The sequence below is a fragment of the Mus caroli genome, chromosome 2 (assembly GCF_900094665.2).
Source record: "Mus caroli chromosome 2, CAROLI_EIJ_v1.1, whole genome shotgun sequence".
In the NCBI taxonomy this organism is placed as follows: Eukaryota; Metazoa; Chordata; class Mammalia; order Rodentia; family Muridae; genus Mus; species Mus caroli.
Window position 1 is genome coordinate 106,402,318 of NC_034571.1, and position 25,245 is coordinate 106,427,562.

Sequence of the window (25,245 nt, forward strand, 5' to 3'; positions counted from 1 at the left end):
CCTGGGACCCATAAGGTGAAAATTTACTCTGCTAGTTGCCCTCTGAGCTCCACACACACAAATACATCACAGCACGGGCCATTTTGCTATCTCTATATCAATGCCAAAGTTCCTTAATTGCCAGCTGCTGCTCAACCTTATTTCCTTGAGACAGGTGTGTGTGTGTGTGTGTGTGTGTGAACCTGAAAGCTAGGCTGGCAGTCAGCAGCCCTTGAAGAGCCTCATATCTCCTCACTCCTACAGGGCTGCAGTACAGGAGGCTAGAGTTGTTTTGTTTGTTTGTTTGTTTGTTTTTTTTTGGGGGGGTGTTGTTTTTGAATGCTAGGGATTTGAACTCAGGTCTTTATGCTTACACAAGCGCTTTTACCTGCTGTGTCCCTTCCCTAGCTCTATGATTCTTTCTTAATTTTCTTTTCTTATGCCATGAAAACCTTTTAATTTTCAGTATCTTCTACTCAAAAATGCTTTTAGGACTAGAGTTTATGTGAGAGTGCTTGAGGTTTTTTTTTATCTTGGTGCCTGTGTTCAGGTTTGCCATGTCAAGTCTCTGTAATCACCAGTGTTGTTTTCTCAGCCTTATTTTAAAAGTGTGATATCGTCATTTTTGTTAGCAGTGATTCTTCTTATTTTAGACTAGGTACAGATTCCGAAAATAGCAAAACATTTCAGTGCATTTGATATTTAAATTTTCTATTGGGTGATTTAATATTTCTATTGTTGATCTCGTCTGCCTTGATTGTTTGTTTTCTCTATGGTGCAAGTTAGAGGTTTGGCCCAAAGGCTCCTATCTATAGAATAATTTGAGGAGCCGTGTATTTTGCAGTTGTTTCTCCTGGTCTATGCAAGACCTACAGATTGGAAGTACATCTCATAGGCATGGTGTCTTGGGGCTCCTACCCACTTTGGTACAGATGCTGTATAAGTAGTCATTGGCACAAGCGTGGCACGGCGGATTTAAGATCTGAAGCTTGCTCTTTGGTGCCTAGCTGATGGTTTGTTCAGCTCTTCTTCCCACCCAGGGAAGCACACCTCGCTAGTTTGTGAGCTAAAAGCCTTAGATTCTCCACCCCTAAGGGAACTAAGTCCTGGTGACTGTGAGCTAACTGTCCTGCCCCTTGCCACCTGACATCACATGGTTGCTTTATCACTCAGCTGTCTAGGATGTTCTGTTTAGCAACTCACCTGTGATTTGATTCTCTTGCGTTATCATTGAGTTATCAGTGCTGCATAGACATGGAAGAGGGCCGAGCAAATTTTAGCCTAGAACACCCAGAAGCCCATTGGGTCATGTTTGTGTTTTTTTAGATTTATGGTTGGAAAAATCCTGCATTTGTTCTGTTTCTTCTCAAGTGGCCCCACATCCATTCTCTTTCTGAATGAGAGGCGTTCTTAGCTTTGGTTCAGTTCCTCACCCCCAGGCCAGGCGGGCCTTCCCCTCATCCTTCCAACCTAACAAGCCTTCAGCATTTGTTGTGGTGCTTCTTAGGACATTCCAATGTGCAGTGTTATGACTGCCATCTAGTGGTAGAATCAGGTACTTTTAGTTGTTTTGTTTTGTTTTTTACATTTTATTCTCAGTGTGTGTCTTGAAGAGTAGAAATAGAAAGCTTGATTATGCTGGCATCCTGGAATTCTAAACTGCTTGGCATTTTAATCCTAATAGAACAGGAAATCGGAGTAAGAAAACGAAGTGAAAAGGCAGCTTGTCCAAGGCAGGTAGGATTTGATGGAATGGCTACTTTCTCTGAGGTAACCCAGCAATGGGGTCAGGCTCTCAATGCTTAAAACAGGTGATGTTCAGAGTCCCAGCTATGAACACTGACCTTTGAACCTGTTGTACATCAGGCTCCCAGAGCCAAAAGACACAAGTGCTGTTCCTTGCTCAGATTTTTAGTATAAAGCCGTATATAGATGTTTATTTGGGTTCATTAATTGCTTCATGTGCGAGTCTATGTTGCCTGGGGGAGAATATGTCTCATGTCTCTAATTCTCTGAAATATATGCAGGGAGCTGAAAACTTGCCAAGCATGGTCATTAACGGTTGCTTGCCAGCAGCAACAATGAATGCTGTGTAACAAGCCAGTGAAACATCTAACAGCTCCGAGTAACAACCATTTCTTTGCATGGATAAAGAGAACATGTGTTGGTTTATATGAACTAGGCTGGGCCTTTCCAAGCTTGCTTCCCTGTCTACTGTGCCTAGGGTTTGGGTCTGTGCATCTCTGGGACCCGGGCTGAGGAAGTAACAGGCACTCAAGGTGTGTTCTTACCTAAAAGCAGAACAGCACTTAGAGAGGCAAGCAAAGCTGTCATCAAATCTAAGGCCTTTCTCTTCATAACCCCCTGTATTTCAGCAGCTGAAGCTAGTCAGGTGGCAGAATCGAAAGCAAGGGGATTTTCTATACATCAAAGGAAACAGGGTGGAAGTAGATGAATAATTTTCTAGCAGTGCTCCAATCCACATCTGCAAATAAAACATTTAGAGAAGAGCAAGTAAGGTCTTTTGAGACAACACAGATTTAATGATTTCATACCAGACGGTCTGCCATGAAGCTCCTTACATATCAAAGATGTAAACCTCGAAAGACCTTTGAGTTTGGGCACGCATTCTGTTCTTCTCACTGTTATCTACACTCAGTGCTCATTCAGTGCCTGGCTCGGCGAGAGAAGCTATCTGGTCAAGCTACTCTAACAAACATTCCATAAGCTGTGAAGCTTATAAACAAAAGAAAATCTTTTCTTACAGTTTCGATGACTGGGAAGTCCAAGTTCAAGGTTACAACCAGGGTGGGGGAGGATCCATTTTCTGGTTCACAACTGTCTATGTTCCTGTTGGGTAGATACTTCTTATGTCTCCTCAAGGTGAAGGAGATAAAAGGGAGACTCTTTTAAAAGGACACAATTCCATGCATTGGTTCGTGGTAACTTTTTTCCTCCTGACCCAGTTTGCACTCAGAGATCCCACCTCCTAATAGCATCACTCTGTGAGAATTAGTATTTTAATTCCCCAAGCAATTGGCACAGAACAACAGGATATTAGTAAGCTTAGGGAGTTGAGGGCTCTCCTCATTTTTTATATTGGTTATCTTATTTATTTACATTTCAAATGTTATCCCCCTTCCCACTTAACTCTTCTATCCCTTCCCCCAGCCCCCCGGCTTCTATGAGGTTGCTCACCAACCTACCCACCCACTCCCACTCCTCATCTTTTAATGCTGGTAATTCTTATGTTTCTGCCTAAAGAAATTGGTATTGAGAATTATAATCACTGAATTATGGTGTTTCTCTCATTTGCTGTTCAGTGCTGTGTTGTTTGGGTGAAGAAATTATTATTATTATTGTGTACATATAGAAAGATAATCAGTTGCTCCATTATCCACTTAACCTCTGTACAGCTTCATTCTTTTTGAAGGGACAACATGGACCTTCTGCCCCTAATCTGATTCAGATGCTGAGACCTTGTGTACATTAAATCCACACAGAACATGTGAAAGGGTTTGTTTTGGTTTGGTTTTGTTTTTGAGTACATCCTGAGATTTTTCAGGACAAATAGGTCAAGCCTACAAGGCTGGTCTGACATGACTTGAGGAAGAGAGAGGGGATTGGCCTGGCATTTCATGGTATTAGGGGTCATGGCTAGGGTGAGGGTGCCCACTTATGGGCAGTAATTTGTAATTTGTGTGGTCTGGCTCTCTCGTCATGGTTAAGGGCTTTCTTGCCCTTTGGCTCATATATGGGAGCTGAAAAGGAAGGAAACTTTGGAAATTGTTAACAGTGAAACATCAAAAGAATCAAGCATGGGTCTACAGAGATGGCTCAGCAGTTCAGAGTGTGAGTGCCCACAGTTGTTGGAGAGGATGGGAGTTCAGCTCCCAGACCCCATGTTTAGGCTGGTTACAACATACCATAGCTCCAGACCCAGGGCAGTGGACATCATCTTCTAGCATCCATGGGTACCAAACTTAATAACACACACACACAGAGAGAGAGAGAGAGAGAGAGAGAGAGAGAGAGAGAGAGAGAGAGAGAGAGAGAGAGAGAGAGAGAGAGAGAGAGCGAGAGAGAGAGCGAGAGAGAGCTAAAACCGTTATATTGCAGGGCATAGTGGTGCATGCTTTTAATCTGAATACTAAAGAGACAGAGGCAGATAGATCTGTGTGAGTTGAAGTCTAGTCTCCAAAGCAAGTTTTGGGTCAGCCAGGGTTATATATTGCAGCTGTAAGAAGAAAAAAAATTATCCATCAATGGAGCAGAACTTGCATCATACCTTCAACACCCTGCTAGCACACACACATCTTCCCTGTACTACACCCTTGCTGGCTCCTTGATCCCTTTCCCACTGTTTCTGGCAGGTACAAAGGTATTTGTTTCTTTGCTCTGCAGCGTGGTTACCATGTGCTACATTGCTTAAGGTGCCATGGCAGACTGAGACCTGGCTGCACTTTTTGCCTACCTAAGTATGCTAAATATAGGAGCTCAATTTTTATTTTGTTCTTGGGTTTTGGAGTAAATGGCTTGTGTCTGCTCTATATGAATGAATATTTTCATTTGCTTTAAAAAATCATTGGAGAGTATTTCTGCATGTACTCATGGCTGGGTAAATTTGAATTTGTTTTCTTCTGTGAGGGATTACATCCTCTCATTCCTTATGTTCTCTGCCACTTTATCTTTGACACACATTTGTAATATTTTGGCTGTTATTGTCACTTAATCTACCTTTTCTCCCTTAAATTAAATGAACCCTATCTTTTTTTTCTTTTATTAGATATTTTCTTCATTTACATTTCAAATGCTATCCCCAAAGTCCCCTATAGTCTTTCCCCGCCCTGCTCCTCAACCTACCCACTCCTGCTTCCTGGCCCTGTCATTCCTCTGTACTAGGGCATATGATCTTCCCAAGACTAAGGGCCTCTCTTCCTATTGATGGCCGACTAGGCCATCCTCTGCTACAAATACAACTAGAGACACAAGCTCTGAGGGTACTGGTTAGTTCATTGTTGTTCCTCCTATAGGGTTGCAGACCCCTTTAGCTCCTTGGGTACTTTCACTAGCTCCTTCATTAGGGGCCCCGTGTTCCATCCTATAGATGACTGTGAGCATCCACTTCTGAATTTAGCAGGCACTGGCATAGCCTCACAAGAGAGAGCTATATCAGGGTCTTGTCAGCAAAATCTTTCTGGCATATGTAATAGTGTCTGGGTTTGGTGGTTGTTTATGGGATGGATCCACAGGTGGGGCAGTCTTTGGATGGTCTTTCCTTCTGTCTCAGCTCCAAACTTTGTCTCTGTAACTCCTTCCATGGGTATTTTGTTCCCCATTCTAAGAAGGAACAAAGTATCCACACTTTGGTTGTTCTTCTTCTTGAGTTTCATGTGTTTTGCAAATTGTATCTCACAATTACCTCAGTCAGGATGATATCCTCCAGATCCATCCATTTGCCTAAGAATTTAATAAATCCATTGTTTTTAATTGCTGAGCAGTACTCCATTGTGTAAATGTAGCACATTTTCTGTATCCATTCCTCTGTTGAGGGACATCGGGTTTCTTCCCAGCTTCTGGCTATTCTGGTAGTAGTATGTCCAATTTTGCGAGGAACTGCCAGACTGATTTCCAGAGTGTTTGTACCAGCTTGCAATCCCACCAACAATGGAGGAGTGTTCCTCTTTCTCCGCATCCTTGCCAGCATCTGCTGTCACCTGAAATTTTGGTCTTAGCCACTCCGACTGGTGTGAGGTGGAATCTCAGGAATGAACCTCATCTTGAAGCAGTGGCAGGCAAGACTTCCCCATGTGTAGTGACGCTTAGCTGCTTCTGTAGCATTTCCAAGTTTCCAGGTCAGTAGGCAGATGCATCACAGTAGTAAGGATCTACACTTCTAAATAGTGTGGGTGGTACATGCCCCGCTTCCGAAGCACTGAGCCCTCATCGAGCATGCCTTGGAGAAAGCTTCCTTGCCTTTGAAGATTGAAAGATAGATTTTAAAGTGTAAAGATAGGAGACAGTGGGAGTGTCCAAAAGGAGGCTAAGTGGGACAAGCCAGAATCCCCAGACAGAAATACAGCCGTGACTCTCAATAGTTAGGTAATCAGAAAATGTCTAATTTCTTCATATGGGGGTGTGGGTGGGGTGGGGGAAGGGAGGAGGGTAGGGTGAGAGAAGTCAAGGATCTATGTATGTGTGAAAGAGAGGGTAAGTAGAAATCTGATTTAACAATAAGCTGTTACTATTGGCCTCAAGTCTAGAGAGAATGGACAAGCACCTAACTTCTATCAATATTATTAGATGTTAGACCTTACACTGTTCTCTTTGAACTCCTTTCCCTCAAACCTTGGCATTAAAAACAGATAAGACCTCCTTTTAAATAATTAATTTTGAACTTTTAAAAATGTGATATTTATATGGGTGGGGTTTTAAATCCCTTGTGTATATTTGTGTACTATGTGCAAGCCTGGTGCCTGCAGAGGCCAAACTAGGGAATGGGATTCCCTGGAGCTGGACTTAGAGATGGTTGTGAACCACAACGAAATGGGCTCTGGGACTTTAACCTGGATCCTCCGGAAGAGCAGCTCCTGACTGCTGAGCAGTGGCATAGTGTCTGTCTTCACAACTTAGAGAAAACAGTTCAAAGTTTTGAGGTGTTCTAGTGTTTGGACAAAGCTAGGAACCTTAAAGTTTCCAGGGCTTCTGGGTTTTGTGTGTACTTCATGTTTACCTAACCAAAGAAACAGAGTCATATCAAGCTCACAGTCCCCGGGATAAATAGCATGCCTCTCTGGACCTGAATGTTGTTGACATTTACGGCTTGTGGCTCTGGGGAGAATGTTCACCTGAGCATCTCCGTTTCCTCCTCTGTCGTGTAGGCTTATCTATGAAAAGGTCTTCTTGGAAGTCTGTAGTGAGTGCTTAGGTCTGTTCTGGAGGCCAGCACTATATAAAAGAGTGCTCACCGTTTCATACTGACTGATGTGAACACAGTCAGGTGTAGACTACAGCTGTGGTGGGCCTGTATCTTCTGTATTACTTAAATCGTTTCTGATTCCGCCTTTGGCAAATTGGAGACTCTGCCAAGGCATTCAGCAGCAGAAAAGATGCCCCATTACTTTGAGCAGATCAGGAAGCCACCAAGGGAAGCCCTGAGTTAGCTTAAGTGCTTGATTAAAAAGGAACTTTGTGGACAGAAGTTCTTGTGTGTTTGTTCCGCAGAAAGTTGAATTCTGCCACTAAAGAGATTTTCTGTCTTTCATCTAAAGTGTTAAAAAAACAAATGAACAAGCAAAATACTGCCTCTTTTCTGGTGCAAAATATTTTCATTAATTTCTTAGCTTTCATGGAGTGTCTGGTGACTGCAGTGGAATTTACCACGTTCACGTCCTTAGATTTAAAATCTCTGTTCCTCTGTCTCACATGAACAAAATCTCAGCCATGAAATACCTTGTATCAGTTCTCTTCTTTACTATTAGTAGCATCCTTGGTCTTGTACTTGCATCTCAGGAAGATGGTGATCCTCCCTAAGAACATGCCCCAAGCTACTCTAAGGTGTTTGCAGGGCAGATCACCTCTCATAAGGCACGCGTGGAAACCATCAGTGTGGCTCTGGTTCAGGATTATTTGGGAACTTTTATTCATATTTTTTATTAGATTTAGTGTAGTGTATGTGTATATGTGTGTGTGTGAGTATATATATGTGTGTGTCTATGTGTGTGTGTATGTGTGTTGTATGACTGTGTGTGCATATATATGTGTGAATGTTTGTGTATGTGATTGTATAAATGTGTATATGAGTGTCTGTGTGTGTATGTGTATGTATGTGTGTGTGACCATGCGAGTATGTATATGTATGTGAGGGTATGTGTGTGTGTGTGATTTTGTGTGTGTGTGTGATTTTGTGTGTGTGTGTGTGTGTGTGTGTGTGTGTGTGTGTATATGTGTGTGTGTGTGTTAGTGAGCATGCCTCAGTGCATGTGTGGAGGACAGAGACAACTTTCAGGAGTCAGGTCTTCTCTTTCACCATGTAGGTTCTGCGGCTCAAGCTTAGGCTGTCAGGCCTGGTGATAAGGACCTCCATCTATTGAGTCATCTGCCAGCCCTATGAGGGACCTTTCTATTCTGACCTGTTCCCTTGTGAGATGAGGACTTAAATGAACAATCCCATTAATAAAGGCTGCAGTTCCTTCTATTACTCTTACTGACATCAGGGTGCACTTTGCTCCCACCTGTAATGGCAGAATGCTTAGCCAAAATATTTGCTTAAGGAGGTGACAGATCATACTTTGCTTGGTGCTGGTTTTGCAGGGGCCTCTTTTGTCAATTTGTTAGCAAGTCAGTCATAATTCTATATGTCACACCCTCACAGACACATTTTATATAAAATGAATAATTCTACAAAATAGTTGTGTGATTTCAGGGGAGGGTAGGGCATTCCTCTTTCAAGAATGTTGAATCAACTGGTTTCCTTTGACTGCTCTATAAGTTGGATTGACTGGGGTTCACATATTTATTGTAACATAGGTTGGAACTCTACCTCAAAGTTCATTAGAAAAGCATCTAGCAAATTTAGGAGTTGGCAAGAAGCCAGTGTCCCTGTAATAAAGTGGACAAGAAGAAGGAGTAATGTTAGGTGAGAGGAGACAGATCTCTTGCTCGATCTCTCTCTCTCTCTCTCTCTCTCTCTCTCTCTCTCTCTCTCTCTCTCTCTCTCTCTCTCTCTCTCTCTCTGTGTATACCTGTGTGCTCATGTGTGTAGGTGTTCTCTCACATACCTGTGTGGTAGGAATATGGACACAGAGTTTGATGTCTGGTGATTTCCCCAATGGCTCTCAGCCACATTTTTTTGGTACAGGGCCTCTCACAGAACCCGAATGTTTCTGCTTTGGCTAGACTGTCTGGCCAGTGAGCCCTTGACTTCCACCTGTCTCTAGTCCTCTGGTTAAGTTCTTCAGCTACATATCTGGCTTTTATTTGGGTGCTGGGTATCTGAACTCCAGTTTTCATGCTTGTGCAGAAAGCATTGTAGCTACCAAGCTACCGCCCCAGCTCCTACAGGTAGGAGTCTTCATGCCAAGTTCCATGGAAAGCCAGAAGGCAGACACAGTCTGGATAGACTTTAATAGATTGTGCAGACTGTCATGAGGAGAATCAGTTTTGATGCTGGTGAGAGGGGAGTGAGGCACCCTCTGAAAAGGAGGATGGAGAGCAGGGAAAAATGACGATGGCTCAGACTACATCGGTGGTTGTGGGGATAGCAATGAGTGCTTTGATTCATGGTATGGTCTACATAGAGAGCCCACAGCATCATCACTGGAGCACGGTCCCTGAAGGGCTGCAGTGTGGCTAGGCATATCCCTCAACCACCCAGCTCCTCTCCTGGTGGGACTTACCTATGGTCTTCCTCTTTGAACTGGAGCCCCAGTATGTCTGCCTAACTTAGGATACTGAATTAGAGGAATGCTCTGTTTGTTGCAATCCAGACTTGTGACCCAGAACACACTTGTAAAAAACTGATTTGTCCCACAAAAGTCAGTGGTCACAGCATCTTGCTTTACAGTCCTCTGCAGTGTGAATGTCTGTGTGGTTCTATGCACATTAGCTATTCTGCTGAAAATGGAGCTGTTTCCTATACACAGCCAGTGGGGTGGCAGTTTTAGTAGCTGGCTGCAGCTCCTGTGTACGTAGGGGTCATATTTTTGGGATGAATTTCATTATATCCAGATGAAAAGTGGACTAGAAATTTATTTTTGTCTTGCTTTCAGCCTCAGTTCTCTCAGGAATCTCTCCTTCAAATGACAAATAATCTTTGCTTTCTCTGTTGATCAAGAGTCTAGAAAGGGCCCAGCATTAGAGTCTGTCTCTCTGTGTGTTTTCTTTTTTAAACAGAGTTAAAAAATAGAGCCCCGTGCTCTCAGATAGAAAGTTTCTTTTCTAACCTCTCTTAACACATCTATGTTTGTTCTCTGTGGGGCATGAACTTTCAGCTCCTTGAGGACAAACACCTGACCTATTCTTTATCTGGCACTCACTCATGCGCCTCTTCTCTTTTTAACCCTGCCCTCGCTGCTGAATTTGGCACTTTTGGTCTTACAGGATGTGTCCAAGGGAATGAGTTCCCCTTTTCCCAATCCTGGCCGTATCTAACAGCTCTCCTTCCTGTCCAAGCCTCGTCCACACCTTGGGTTGTTTGGAGGGTGGCTCCCAGCAGGGATTCAGGTGATGCACCCATGAATTCTCTTGACTCATTTCATGCTCCTTTGTAACTGGCTTCTCTTGTGATCTTCCAGAATACCAGGCTGCTATCCTACATCTGAAGAGGGAGCACAAAGAAGAAATCGAAACCCTGCAGGTATATCTCTTTGTTTCTACTGAACTGGCCTTCTGATGGTGATCTTTCCCTGGTATTGAGTATTTAACTAGATAGTATCTGCAGCTCCCAACTGCCAAAGGGCACCAACATCACTCTGGGATGAAAGCCTTGGATGTGGCACTTAATAAACTCTAGTTTCTGACTTTAAACAGAAAAATCACCATAAATGCCTTTGGATTTGGCTAGAAGTATAATTCTGTGTTTCAAATCAGGAAAGAAGACAGAGTATTGAGACTTCTACTGCTCACGAGAAGTATTTTAAAACTTGATGGTGCTGTCCACCCTGTAAGTCATTTCTGTTCCATGCACTCCTCTGCGTGCCTCTTAGCCCCTCCCTGCTGTATAAGAGATCATTCAGATAAAGGGATGAGTCATTGTGTCCCCAGGGCGAGCTGACAGGTGCCAGCAGCCCTGCCTCTGTTTGCCTTCTAATTATCAGTGTCTAGGGTTAATGTTTACTTGTAAGACATATAGCAGGAAGTTCAGAATCTTAATTTCAAGCTGCTGGATGGTGAATCAGACCTTGAGTCTAGTTTATTAGTGGGCAGTAGCCCTGTGTATTACCCAGGAAGGAGTAGCAGCAAATTTGAATCTGTTCCCTCACGCTAACTCACTATTTGCCACTTTCATCAGCTTGTGGCTATAATATCCCTCCTCTTAAATTTTACTGACAAATAGAAATTATAATGCAGAGTGCACAGCATGTTTGGAAACGGGATGTATTCTGGAGTAACTGAATAGGGTTTATTTATAAATGTGCTATTTTAATGAACCTGTGGGTTGAATATTCTTCCTGTGCAGCCCGTTTCTGTTGACAAATAGGAGTTGAATCTAGTGTACAGAGCACACAAAGTGTTTTGAAATGTCATTCTTTGTAGCAGGACTGTTTGGAGTCCTCACTTCATCTGTTCTTAATGAGTAGACTCCAGACTCTCAGCAGTGAGTGTTTAGGTAGGTAATACATGGCTGCTAGTCACTCGGACTTCACTTGTAGTACCTGATAACCTCTCCTCAGTTATTTTCTCGCCTCTCACCCTAGTAGCATTAGACTTTCAGTCTCTGTGAATGCAACTTTCTGAAATCCGACATATAAGTGAGATCACTTAGTATTTATCTTTCAGTGCCTGGCTTGTTTTTCTTGACATCTTTCAGGTTCATCTTTGTTAACAGCTGAATAATATTCCACTGTATATGAGCATAGGCCACATTTTATTTATCCTTTCACCAGATCGATTCTATATCTTGGCCTTTGTGAACAACGTTGTAGTGGGCACAGGATTGCACCTGTATCTTCCTTTTGGTAAATATTATAGTAATAGAGTGCTCATTTGTATGGTGGTTTAGTTTTGAATAACTCTGCTAGTTTACATTTCTGTAAAGAAAGCTTAAGTTAATGGCTCTCTTTTCATCATGTCCTTGCCAGCACTTGCTTTTTAATAAATTATTATTATTATTTGTTGTTGTTGTTTTGGCAATAGCCATTATGACAGGTGAGAAGTTATACTCCATTGAGCTTCTAATTTGCATTTCCCCGACAATTACTGATGCTGAACACATTTCCATTATCAGCTGGCATTGTATATGTACTTTTGGGAAATAGCTATTTCTTTCCTAAATAGGCTTGCTTCCTGTTCTGAGATTGATCATCTGCTGCCCTTTGTTTACCGACTGCTAGTCATTTGCTATTAGATGTGCATAAAAGCAAGTCATTTAAAAAAAACTGTGACACTGTATTGGGTGATCATGAAATCATTGCAAAACCGATAAGTAGCTAGTGTACAGATATGCGTCATGCCATCCGTTCATCCAGATTCACATGATTTGAAGCGGGAATACATTAATCTAACAACAGAACAAGGTGGGAAAGTGCATCTCACTCTAGGGAAAAAGGCTAGATGGCAGCACTCACTTCCTTTGCTGTAAAATCTCCTCACTTCCTCTTTTCTTTGTGGTGGGATGGGAAAGGTTCTGAGCAGTCCAGGAGGATTTGAAGTTGACAGCAGATGAAGAGCCATGCAGAAAAGGGGAGGCGCAGAAGGGATTCCGTAGGCAGGCTTACTGACAGGGAAGTGGTCAGGATCACTAGTCTTCCACTTTGTAAATCAGCCCGGTGAGGAGTGGGCCAACTCCATGATATTCACAAAATGTTTGGCTTCGGAGTTATTACCCCAGTGGGCAGTGAGCTAAGCACATCATATGTACATTACGCCGCAGAATCCTCAGATCCTACACTCCAAATGCAGAAACACTTGGCGTGTTATCCAGCATCCCCAAAGCAGAGAAAGGCATGTTTGGGCCTTATGGTTTCCGTCTGTGGTCCTTTGTCGCTGTTCTTTGAGGTGAGCCTGTGTGGTAGGAGAAGGCTGTTGACCTCACTGAGCATGTGAGCCAAAGCAAGAGACTGGAAGGGCCCAGGAACCCACTGTTCCCTTCAAGGGCCCGCCCCCTCACTTCCTTCCACAAGGTTGTCCTTCCTGAAGGGCCTGTCACCTTCTTTTTATTGTCCTACAGGCTGAGCACCAAACTTTTAACTTAAGCGCTTTGAGGGATCACAGGACATCTAAGCTAACATCTGGAGCTGGAGAATGAAGAGTAAATGACAGGAAAAACTTCAGTGGGAGGCTGATTCCTGTTTTAGATGTGAGCTAGATTGTGATATGATATGATATGATATGATTAGCATCACTGAATGCTAACACATTTTCATAATTACACCTCAGAGGTTTTGGAAAGTAAATTTCTCAAATCATTATCTGTTCTTTTGATGCTATTAGTAAAAGTAAAGTCTTTATACCCTAGATGTATGGTTCATGCCACGCTGCAGAAAGCCTGTAGTGAGCTACTGCTCTGTGGGCAGTGGGCCCAGTTCCTATAGCTGACTATTTCTTGATGCATGCCTGCAGCCACAGGCAGACAGCCAGAGGTCAGTGGTCTGTCCCCAACAAACTATTCTGTTTCAAATATAGCATTTTAAAGACTGAAACAGGAATCCACATTTTAAATATAGAGATGTGTATGAAAGAAGCAGATACCATTCATAAAGTACACAAACCAAAACACAGACTGGCTGTCCTTGTGAATTCTCTCCAAATATCACCCCTACCTCTGGCATTCTTTAACGAAAGCAAACCCCACCTCACTCCTGGAAGATGATGGCCAGGAAGACTGATGCTTTGACGCTCGTGTCTCTGTGCACCGTGCCCCTGACAGCCCTCATTTGTGATTTCTTTTTCATTAACAGGGCATGGAGAACTCAGGGGTTTCACGACCTCCTCAGTCTGCCTCTCTGTGCCAGTTTGGAAACTTTCTCCCTAGAATGCACTGGTTAGGTGGTTCACCTTTGCCGCCGGGCACACTGAAGGCCGACGGTGGAGGAACAGAGTTTGCAGCTCCATTCTGTGCTCTGCACCAGACAGTTGTTGAATAGAGTGAGAAGAAGCCTTGGTCCCCAGCTTGGCTTTTCGAATGTGTACTCTTACAGACATAAAGATTTTTATTGATGTCTTGAATGAATCCAGTATTTCTGCCTTGTACTTATCCACTACTGTGCAAACACAACCATTTGGCTGATGTTTTTCCAGGGAAGGAGGTTGTGACAGGTCAGACATTTTCCATGATGTCATCATTTCATGTAATTTATAATTAAATTTACCATAGGAGAGTTCTTTCTTTTATCTTCCTGCTCAAAAATATATGTTCCTTTTAGCGTACCCCACCGTCAAAGTTTGGTCACTTCATTAATACTTAGCCCTGTCTAGTTCAGGTTTCAATAACCTAATGGTTTTGACTTCCTTTGGGAGGCAGAACCTTCCCTTTTGTGTTTTCTTAGAGCTTCTTGCCTGACAAACTTGTGTGTTGTGTTTGTAGAAAGTATTGCTTGACAAGTTCATGGTCATTGGGTAGAAACATTTGATCAAATTCATTCTGTCATAGTTCAACAGATATTCCGTTAAGGTTGCTTAGGAGCTAGGATTTGAGAAAAAACAACTCTTTCATAGCTGATCTATGTCTATTGCCACTTCAGGACTGGGGGAGGCATCAGTTTGTGTTAGATGGCAGTGTGAGAGAACTTGGTTTTGACATCAGGACTCCACTTTCTTGTACAAGGACCATATGAAATTGATACGTTCTCTGGGAATTGGTTTCCTGGGTCTCAGCAACTGTATTGATTAACTGTACTGATCAAGTTGATGGTAAAGCTAACACCACTACTCTGCCCAAGAGATGTTGAGTAGGACGCTCCCTGATGGCATTGGGTCTGCAGCGCATGCTCAGCAGCTGCTTCTCATTCAGCATCCTTGGATCAAGTCTTTTTATAATTAGACAACGTGAGCTTAGAGTGCCTTTGAGTTTTGGTGGTGGTGGTGCTATTGTTATTGAGCATGTTTTGGAAGACTTAGCTTACTCTTTGAGTATAACTGTCCCATTCTCTTCTGCCCTGGTGCTCAGTATCAGGATGGTCTAAACCAGTTTTTTTTTTTTTTCAGTTTTTCAACTTATGGTCCCATTTCACTCTAGAATGTCTTCATGCAATCCTGTTGCTATGAGTTACTTCTCTGTTGCTGTGATAAACCCCATGACCAAAAGCAACTTGGCATGGGTTAGGGGTGGGGCTGAGGGCCAGGACAGGTTTGTTTGGCTTCTATGTTCAAGTCGCAGTCCAAAAGTGTAGGAAGTCAGGACAAGAGCTCAAGCAGGGCCTGAGACATACAATGGAGGAATGCTGCTTATGAGTTTTCTCCTGGCTCATCATGCTCAGCTAGCTTTCTTATAAAGTCCAGGCTAACATGAGTAGGGGTGATGCTGCCCACAGTGGGCTGGGCCTTCCTACATCAATTGTCAAGCAAAACAGTGCTCCATGGACATGCCTACAGGCCAACCTAATTCTTCAATGGTGGTTCCTGCTTCCCAGGCGACTTTGTGTTGTATCAAGCTGGCAATAAAAACTAATGAGAACACCTGGGCATTAGGTATATAAAGCACTTATACAAATCAAATGTCTATTCATAATAAATCATAAAGTTTATTTAAAAATAACTTGTACACACCATTTTACCACTTATTACAGACAAAAGCACATTTGCATATTGATGAGGTGGATATGTTTACATAAATAATTTTTGGCTAAATTTTCATACTGAGTTACGTAGAATATCTTCAGCATGTTTTAGATTTTCATTGATTTTATAATTAACACTACTGAGATCCCCACTATGCATAAGCACAAAGTGGCAAAACTGTATTTAAGGACGTTTCAGAAGTCATTGGAAATTCTGTACTAATCCCAAGCCAACATTCATTTAATGATTTTTTTAATGCAGTTCAGAAACTCAGACATTAAAAACATCAAAACTAGACATTCTAAGACTGCCCAACCAAAGATAATTAATTTTAAATATAATGTACTAAGGAATGATGAGAGAAAAACCACTAAAGTGTTTGTTTTCTATAGAAAAGAATGTTCTATGGGCGTGGAAAGCTACAGTGTGAACACTGTAGTTCTTAACATCCCGTTGTCCTCTCTGAGCTGAGCTCTCCAGCGTTCACTCCTGTCACATGGCATGCTGACATATGCAGTGGGAAGACAGCAGTTGTACATCCAGCTGTGAAGTTGTGTGACCCCATCAGGGTGGGTGCCGACAGAAGGACATCAGATTCTATCCACTTGGTTTTAATTAATTTTTGGTCATTGCACATTCCGAAATCTCTTAACTGTTGTCAAGTTTTTCATTACCCCAGCATCTATTTTTTAAAAGCTGCATACTAAACCAGGTTTCCCTGAAACCTGTTCTACAGAACAGCAGCTTTTTGAAATGCTCCCTCATGAAAAGTTTGTGGTTTACAGTCAGTTACGTTTGGGAAACATCTACTCATTCATTTGGTGCAGGTTTGCCTTGTTGAAAAAGAACTGCAGAAATTTGAATGTCCCCTCTCTCTTCTGCAGAAACTCCTCTTTTAAGCTCTACGCNGTATCATATAATGTATTCTTTCTATGCATAAGTTGTTTTCTGATTTCCACTCAATTCTTTTGAGAGGATTTATTACTCATTTGTGTTGCCAGGCTCTGGTCACTCATCTGCTTACTCAGGGGATTTCAGAGGTAGCAAGGAGTTTTTGCTTTTCTCTCTGTCTAATACAGTGTTGACCCAATTATCTCTGTTGCTGTGATAAAAAACAAAACAAAACAAAACAAAACAAAACAAAACAAAACAAAACAAAACAAAACAAAACAAAACAAAACAAAACAGCTCTGTGCAAACGCAACTTAGGAAAGAAAACCCTTTTCTTCTCCTCTTCCTACTTTTTCTCTTCCTCTTCCTCCTCTTCCTCCTCCTCTTGCTCTACCTCCCCCTCTGTCTCCTCTACCTCCTTCACCTCCTCCTNCTCTTCTTTCTTCTTACATGTCAGATCAAAGTCCACCATCAAGGAAAGTCAGGGCAGAACTCAAGCAGGATCTTGAAACAGAAACCATGGAGGAATCATCCTCTCTCTCTCTCTCTCTCTCTCTCTCTCTCTCTCAAGCTCATGCCTAGCTAGCTCCTTATAGCTCCTTATAGCTCAGAACTACCTACCTAAGAGATGTTTCCACCCACTGTGAGTCATGCCCTCCCATATCAATCAACAATCAACACAGGCATGCCCACAGGCCATTCAGATCTGTTTTTTTTCCCTCAATTAAGACTTCATTCTCTCNAGATTTTTTTCAACGTGTGGGTTGCAACCCTTTTGGGGATTGCATATCAGTTATTCTGCATACTAAATATTTGCAGTATAATTCATAACAGGAGATAAATTACAGTTAATGAAGTAGCAGTGAACCAGTGTTAAGGTTCAGGGTTGACACAACACAAGGAACTTTGTTAAACAGTTACAGCATTAGGAGGGCTGAGAGCTGCTGCTCTCGGGTGCATCTGTTTGACAGTTGAAGCTGACTAGGGCAAGCACCTAGCAAAGTTCTTGGTTCATGGGTTATGCACAAATATTTACTGCAATTTATGCAAGAAAAGAACTGTACCCAATGTTCATCAAGTCCCTAATGTGTGTCAAACATAAAACCTTTAAAGACTGTGGCTTATGGGAAGTTCTAAACTAGTCACTGGTGGACCTGAGTTTAACCCAGCTCGGTAGGTCTGACTTGGAAGCCGCCTTCTTTCCATTAAACAGTGCAGCATTAATCCAGAAAGCATCAGAGTTACATGTGGCTTCTGCTCCACTCTCCACTGTGAATGCCATGAACTTGAAGTGTGCGCTGGACTCATCTTCCCTACTTTTAAAATGAAGAATCGGACTCTATGGTCCCTGGTAGGATCTTTCAGTGCTACGAGGGGCCAATTTTATCCTTAAAAGAAAGATTATCCATCACCTTTCAGCGTGAGATTGTATACCTCAGAAACTCTAAATCCCTACTTGTGCTCTCTCTTTAAAATAAACAAAAGCCTTTTAGCTCCTTCTAGATGCTGTCCTTGTTAACCAGCCAGCCATGTTGGTGGCCTGTGGGGAGTTTGCTTGATGGGTTTCCAGTTGTGGAGCCTCTGCTTTTGGGAGCCTTAACCAGGTGTGCCACTAACAGAAGGAAGCAGGTCCTAAAACAGCCGATGAACTTTCTGTGGAAGGCCCCACCCCCTCTTAAAGCCAGGAGGGAAGTGTGGATGTGGGGTGAAAGGACTTATCTGGGTCTCTATTTTTTTTTCCATTTTTAATGTCCAAAGAGCTGAAGGGGTTTGCAGCCCCATAGGAGGAACAACAATATGAACCAACCAATAACCCCCAGAGTTCCCTGGTACTAAACCACCAACCAAAGAGTACACATGGAGGGACTCATGGCTCCAGCTATATTTGTAGCAGAGGATGGCGGTGTTGGTCATCAATGGGAGGAGAGGCCCTTGGTCCCAAGAAGGCTTGATGCCCCAGTGTAAGGGAATGCCAGGGCCAGGAAGCTGGGTTGGGTGGATTGGTGAGCAGGGGGAGAGGGGAGGAGATAGGGAGTTTCAGAGGGGAAACCAGGAAAGGGGATAACATTTGAAATGTAAATAAATGAAAGTATCTAATAAAAATCATATCTAACGGTCATTGAGATACATGCTAAAAAAAAAAAGGGTGAAATAGGGAAAACAAAAGGCATTTCCTTTGTCTGTCAAGAAGAGCGTAATAATTTAGCAGTCCTGTCTAGGGCCAGTGCTTTCTGCTCTTTGGAAGCTTCCTAGGAATGACAGGCTGTTTGGTCTGTTCTTAACAGATAGTCTTTGGGTTGTGGGATACAAGGAAATGGAGCAGCCAACACTTGACCTTCCCGTTACGGGAAGCCTGCTGGTTTACTCCATTCATCACACACTCTGTTCCTAAGTGAGGAGAAGCACCAGGGAGCCATGGCCTCTGGCAGGCTCCGCTCATTGTGCAATCCAGTCACATTGATGGTAACTCCCAGGGCGAAATGGTCCAGGGAGAGCTGCCAAGTGGAAAATGTACCTAGTCTCCAGGAGACCCAGATGGCACAGCGGCCTCCATTAGGGGAAACTTGTGGGCGTCCTTACTTCTCCATCTCTGACCCAGTTCATGGGTCCCTTTCTCAAGGTTTACACTTTGCTGTTGGAGCGAAGGGAGTGCTCTCTGCCCATGAGCTCATACAGCTAAACTCACAAAAATGTTAATCCGAGATCTATTCATTTGTGTCTTTGCCTTCACCAACACAGCACATGGAAATCATAATTTCTGAGAGGACAGGGGAGCAGTTTGGGCATTAAACCAAACTGCCACAAACGTGAAATATGAAAAACCTCCCTGGTATTCCCCTAAACGTTCATATCAGTGTAACCAAACTGCCACAAATGTGACATATGAAAAATCTCTAAAAACCTCCCTGGTATTCCCCTAAATGTTCATATCAGTGTAACTAAGATGCCAGTGAAGGAAGACAGAGAATGTCTTAAGGGATATTTTCATCTATCTTTTTGTTGTGCATAATATAAACCATCACAAGTTTAGCAGAATTAAATCCTTTGCAGAGGTTGAGCCTGAGCCATTCAGGCTCCTTAGAAGGCCGTGAGCAGACTTGGAGTTGAGTTCTGATGGAGACTGTGAAGTAGCCAGTCCCCAACACACCCAGGATCCAGGGTACAGCAGTCTGAACATTTGTCCCACAAAATGCAGATGTTGTCAAGCCATGCCCACTAACCAGGAGCTGAGATAGAAAGAGAAATGTGTTTATTAGTTCCTGGTGGCATGGAAGCTTGTACCAAGTTATTACTGCCTCTTCGTGTACCACCAGCACACACCTTCCCTAAACTGTAGAGTCATTGCTAGCTAGGAAGAAAATCATTCTAAAATGTAATCTGATATATGTCTCTGATTTCCATGTGGGTGACAGTTTTTTTACTATGTTTGTGGAAGCTTGCACATTTGTTGGTAATGGTACCATTAGTTTTGTCTTAATTTTCTTTATTTGGAATATAAGTGGTACACAGTCTTAACTGAGAAATGTGGTTTCCTGTCTGATAGGGAATCTGGTTTCATTTCAGAAGCAATTCCTAGATATACCACTAGAGGGCAGGCTGACCCTTTTACTTTTTGAACCAAGCATGCTTTTATACTAAATTTTTTTTCTTGGAAAAAAAAAATGGAATTAAAAAAAAATGGTGTGCATGTTATACACAGAGATAAGGCTAAAATCAATGTACAGATGTGATATATCCTCTCTCTCAATTAAATCTGTCTTTCTGTGTATTCATCCAGACATCCATTGTACATGACAAAAGAGAAAAGGATATATAAAAAAAATGAGTTAAGAGCCTATTTCATCTAAACATATTCATTTAAACATCTTTATTTAATTTATTATATATTTAAATTTTCATCTATTTCATTTAAAAATAGAATAGGGAGTCAGAGATCTCATTCATTGATTCATTCTTTCAGTATGTATTAGTGAAGTTAATGAACTGAACAAACTGGTTGTTGGCACTGTGCAGCAGCTAAGGAATCAGAACAGAATTTTGATGCATTGGGATGGGGAGAGGAGAAGAGAGGGGAGGAGAGGAAGGGAAGAGAGGGAGTTAGGAGAGGAGAGGGGGAAAGAGAAGAGAGGGAGAGAGGAAGGGGGGAGAAAGGGAGAATAAGAGTATGACAATATCTGTCTCATGGGATGTTTATGCTGAGTGCTTCTGAGGTGTGCTCTGAGAGGTGTAGTTTTAGAGGGAAAGGAGAGACACTATTAGGAACTGACAGTTTGAGTGGAGTGTAAAGTGTAAAGAGCCTGGCGACTCTAAGGGACAACAGAGAGCCTGGTCCCTAGAACATAGTCGTGGCAAACAGGACAGCAGCTGAAAATGAAGCCTTGAGGTGGAATTTTTAAGACCTTTTATACTGTGTGTTAGAATAGGAAAGTCACTTTTGTCAAGTCCTAGGTTCTACATTTACATGTGGGTGAGACCTTGCAGGGCTTTCTCAAGTCCTCTAGTTTCACCCTCGAGACCGTGAGATCCACTGACTGGTACTGTGCAGAGAAAGAAGCAGATCTGTGTTTCCAAAGCCCTGGGTGTGGCTGTTGAGTTGGATTTTAGGACATGGAGGGGCAGCTTGGAAGGTTAACCTCATTCAGGTCAGATGGCTTCAAGGTGCAGGCATGAAGGGCGAGCTTCAGTTGCTGGCCAGGAGCACTTGTACTGTACCTGTCTGTGCCAGTCGCCGCTTCTGCTGGAACCAGGGCTGCTGGGGCTCTCTCCAAACCAGCAGTTCTCAACCTAGGGTCCTGACACCTTCCGTAGTCCTGTATCAGATAACCTGCATATCAGCTGTTTACATTATGATTCATAACAGTCGCAATTGTGAAATAGCAATGAAATAATTTTATGGTTGAGAGTCACCACAACGTGAGGGACTGTGTTAAGGGGGCAGCAGCATTAGGAAGGTTGAGAATCACTGTTTTAAATGAATATTTACAGCTTGATGCTGCATGTGGTATCTAGGATCTTGTAAGTACACAGTAAATATTTCTCAAACAAATTACTGGGGAGGAAAAAGGTACCTATAACATATTACTGTATTACGTGACAACTGGACATCCTTTCCGTAGGTAAACCCAGTTTACATATGCCACCAGACAGTCGTGCCCATGCACAGGGGCAGTTTCTTACAATATCTATAGGTATCTATGTCATCCAACTGTGTGGGGTGTGGAGTTTTTGTTTGTTTGTTTTTGTTTTAGCTCATTGTCCTATCTGCTGTATAGATAATAAACAAAATTAAAAAAACATACAGTTTTCAAATTCAACAGAGGAAGTTCAAGGGTTGAATTGCTAACATTTGACCTGCCCTGACGCATAGAGCAGCCAGTTTTAGATGACCTAACTGGATACGTTCACCTTAGAGGACAAGGACACGGTTTGGTGGGGGCAGGGAGGCTTCTCTTCTGGAGGGACCATCCTCTGAGATGCTCTCTGAGAGAGTGCATCTGAGACTGTCACAAAGCATCGCCTAGAGACTGAAGCGCAGACTGTATGTCACTCGCCATAGAACTGTTGAGACATCTCATGACTCCAGTGGGGAAAGTGTTCCAGCTTTCAGGAAAATCTGGGAAATACAAAATCATTGAAAACTGCTTACTCAAGTCAAATTAATATTCCTTGGCCTAGTGAATAAGCTATATGGATCACTAGTTTTTCTGACGGTTTTATCCCTTAAAACATAATTATGGCTAACTTTTGATTGTATTAGCCCTTATATTGCAGGCCTTTCTAAAGTCCTTTGTAGTCCTGCTTGCTCGTAAATTGTGATGGCAGTTTTGCTCCTTCTCCTCCTCCTCCCCTTCCTCCTCCTCCCTCTCTTCCTTCCTTCTCCCATTCCTTCTGCTCCTCCCTCTTATTGTGCAGTGCATCAGATCTACTTCAGAAAGTCTTTATAGTAAAAATTTATTTTTCCAGTTGCAGAAATGTGGAACTGTAGGCCAGATACAAACACTGGAGGATGAGTAGAAGATCAATCAAATATTTAAGATAAATCAAATAATTAAATATCTCTTCATAACAAATGTATGATTGGGTAATTTCTTATTTCTCCCACAAATACAGGCTTTTAAACTTATCACTGCTAGACACATATGACTGCACTTTTCCCACCTCAGACTTGTGCTGCTCAGGTGGCTTGGCTCTTAAAGCTGGCCTCACAACAAACCGCATCACCTTTAACTGTCTCAAGTAGTGAAAACCTGTGGCCATTATGGTGTGGAACAAGGCTTCCTTTTTGATGTTCTGTTCTGAGCCCATCAAGTAACATTAGACCCCATCTTGTTGAATATAATATTATGGTATCGTGATTTTTCTGTGAGATCCTAGTGTACCAGAGGAATGGCTTACTCTTCATAGTTGGAATGCCAAAAACCAATGCTTTTCTCCTCTCAGGGTGAAACAATGGCAGATGGTCTCCAAACTGGGGAGGGCAAAGAATAAGATTGCCTTACAAATCTGGCAAGATCAGCCACACCAGGAAAACCAAACCCACTGATGTTTTATGGCTCTGACTTTATGTGAGCGCCCGGGATCAAAGGGCTCAAGTCCCCCTGGACCACAAGGTTCATAGTTCATGGCAAAAACTCATCAAAAAGAACACTTTAGTCGTTTAAACTTTTCATTTTAATCAGCCTCAGTAATAAAAGAGCCTTTAGGTGTCCAAAAACATTCTGCAAGATCAAGAGGTTGTTTGCTCATTTCTCGACGCAGCTTTCTTATTGGATCCATACAGTGCCTGTGGCCTCAGAGTGTCAGAGGACCATTGCCTCCACACCGTCTGCCCTCGTGGGATGGTTCCTTTCGGTTCTTCTAACTGTGCATTATGTGATAATAAATTATGGCACCTGACGGAAGGGCTGTAAAATTTTCACACCGTTTATCAAGCCCCTTCAGCCGTTTAAAGCTAGGTCTCTGACAGCAAGGCAGTGACTTAGTGTTTAGACAGAAACACAGTCTACTGCTCTGTGCTTTGGCTAGCACCAGGAAACAGCTCTGCCGAGGAGAAAGGACACAAGACTCGAGCATCAGAAGATGCAAACAGAGTCACCGACTGCCCGCCCGCCCGCCCAGACACTAGGCACAGTTGCGCTTTTTGACAGTACCTCCGCCACATTCCCTTCAGAGTGCACAGGGTGAGGTTTGTGAAGTTGCTAATGCTGCAGAAAGAACAGTGGAGTTGCCGGTTCCTTTCCTGGAAGCCGTCGGCCATACTCCTGCCATGTCTTTTCCATCCATTCAGGTTCAGCTTTGCCCCACTCTCAGCTTTCCCTTAAGTGGCTTTAGTCACTTGGCCTCGTCGCTTAGGGATTTCATGTTTACTTCTGCCCTGGGAACTTTCCACGCGTGTGTTTGGATTCGTGTCTTCCCCTGGGTTCCAACATTGCATGTCTGACTTTTGCTGGAATATCGGGGAAGGTTTTCAGTATCTCGTTCTAAAACTATCAAAGCCAGAGCACCTGAAAACCAGTAAGCCTTGGGTTTAAGGGGCTCCACCTCGTTGTTTAGCGCCCCCTTCTGGTTCATAGCATGATTTACAGAAGCGTCTATCCATAGCTGCCCTGTCTATTTGAGGTTTCACCATTTTTTCCTAGAAGTCACACCACAAATCTCGGATGCATCCTTAACATCCTTTTCTCTGTCAGCCAACGTTAGATTGGGGATGGCTTCAAGGAGTGGACCCTTTCCCTATCCCTACTGAACCAATGGCCACTGATAGATTCTCGGAAGTTAGAAAGCACTGTGTAACCCCTGAGAAGCCCTAATGGAGAGTTCTAAGCCCAAGGTCACATAGTTCCAGAGTATTCTTGATGGCTAAATGATGCTACTTGTAGCTCCCTAGTCCTCTGATGTACACATCCTTCCGACAGCCTCACTCAATCATGTGAGTTTAGTTAGCGCTTTAGCCTAGCTTACACACATCCAAGCCCTTAGTTCATTACCAGTCACTAGTAGCCATCTCCAAAGGCTCATGGTTCCCGCTTAGGCTGGTACGTAGAACCTTCAGACTTCAGCTTCCTGCCTATTTTTCTTTATAACATCACCACTGGCCTATAACTCCCACTCTCCTTCATTGCGTTTGGATTTATGGAGTCCAGTGAGAGCTCACCGGGATATATAAAATATTTTCCTTCTCTGAAAGCGTGGGCTCTTCCTACTGTACTTACGCACCAAACAGACTCTTGAACATTGTGAGCACATTCTTGTCTACTTTTCTGTACCTGTCACCTTCAGTGCCTGCAGCAGGAGGGATTGATGTCTTTAACAAAGAGTAGACAGTTGTACTTTTCAGCACAGTAAGACATACATTAATATGCCGGGCGTGGTGGCGCACGCCTTTAATCCCAGCACTCGGGAGGCAGAGGCAGGCGGATTTCTGAGTTCGAGGCTAGCCTGGTCTACAGAGTGAGTTCCAGGACAGCCAGAGCTATACAGAGAAACCGCCCCCCCCCCAAAAAAAACAAAAATAAAAACAAAAACAAAAAAGACATACATTAGTAAGTTAACCACAGTAGTTTTTTTTTTTCTTCCCCTATGTTAGAATAGTCAGTGCTTTTCAAATTCAGAGACAACATGAAAAAGTAGTGGAAAAACTATCTTCCCAGAAAGGTTTTTTGTTTTTGTTTATTTTGGTTGTTGTTGTTGTTTTTGAGACATTTTGACAATTTGTAATTTTTTTACTGGTAGAATGGTGTTTGCACCTTGAGGTCGTCTTAGGTGGATAATTATCATACATTCTGGATTTGGACAGTTAGTGTGAGTGGACTTATATTAGCTAAGGTGTCTGTCACATGTCTGTGTCCATTTGTGAATTCTTTATAGATGAAAAACTCAAAGCTGTTGTAGGGTGTAGCTTAAAGGCTGTCTTTTTCTCTACATATAATGGAGATG

General features: G+C 42.8%; 1 protein-coding gene across 5 annotated transcripts in view; it reads left to right on the forward strand.

The window, feature by feature from the left end:
• The window catches only part of Fmn1 (formin 1), a 371,650-nt gene that overhangs the window by 139,336 nt on the left and 207,069 nt on the right, over nt 1–25,245 (forward strand). For 4 of the 5 annotated variants that reach the window (XM_029474561.1, XM_021149455.2, XM_029474562.1 and 1 more), the window contains one exon: nt 10,275–10,336. In XM_029474561.1, the coding sequence (XP_029330421.1) occupies nt 10,275–10,336 (62 nt within the window). Of the gene's footprint in view, nt 1–10,274; nt 10,337–10,569; nt 10,642–25,245 lie in introns of those variants that run through there. The other variant, XM_029474563.1, reaches the window with a different exon arrangement.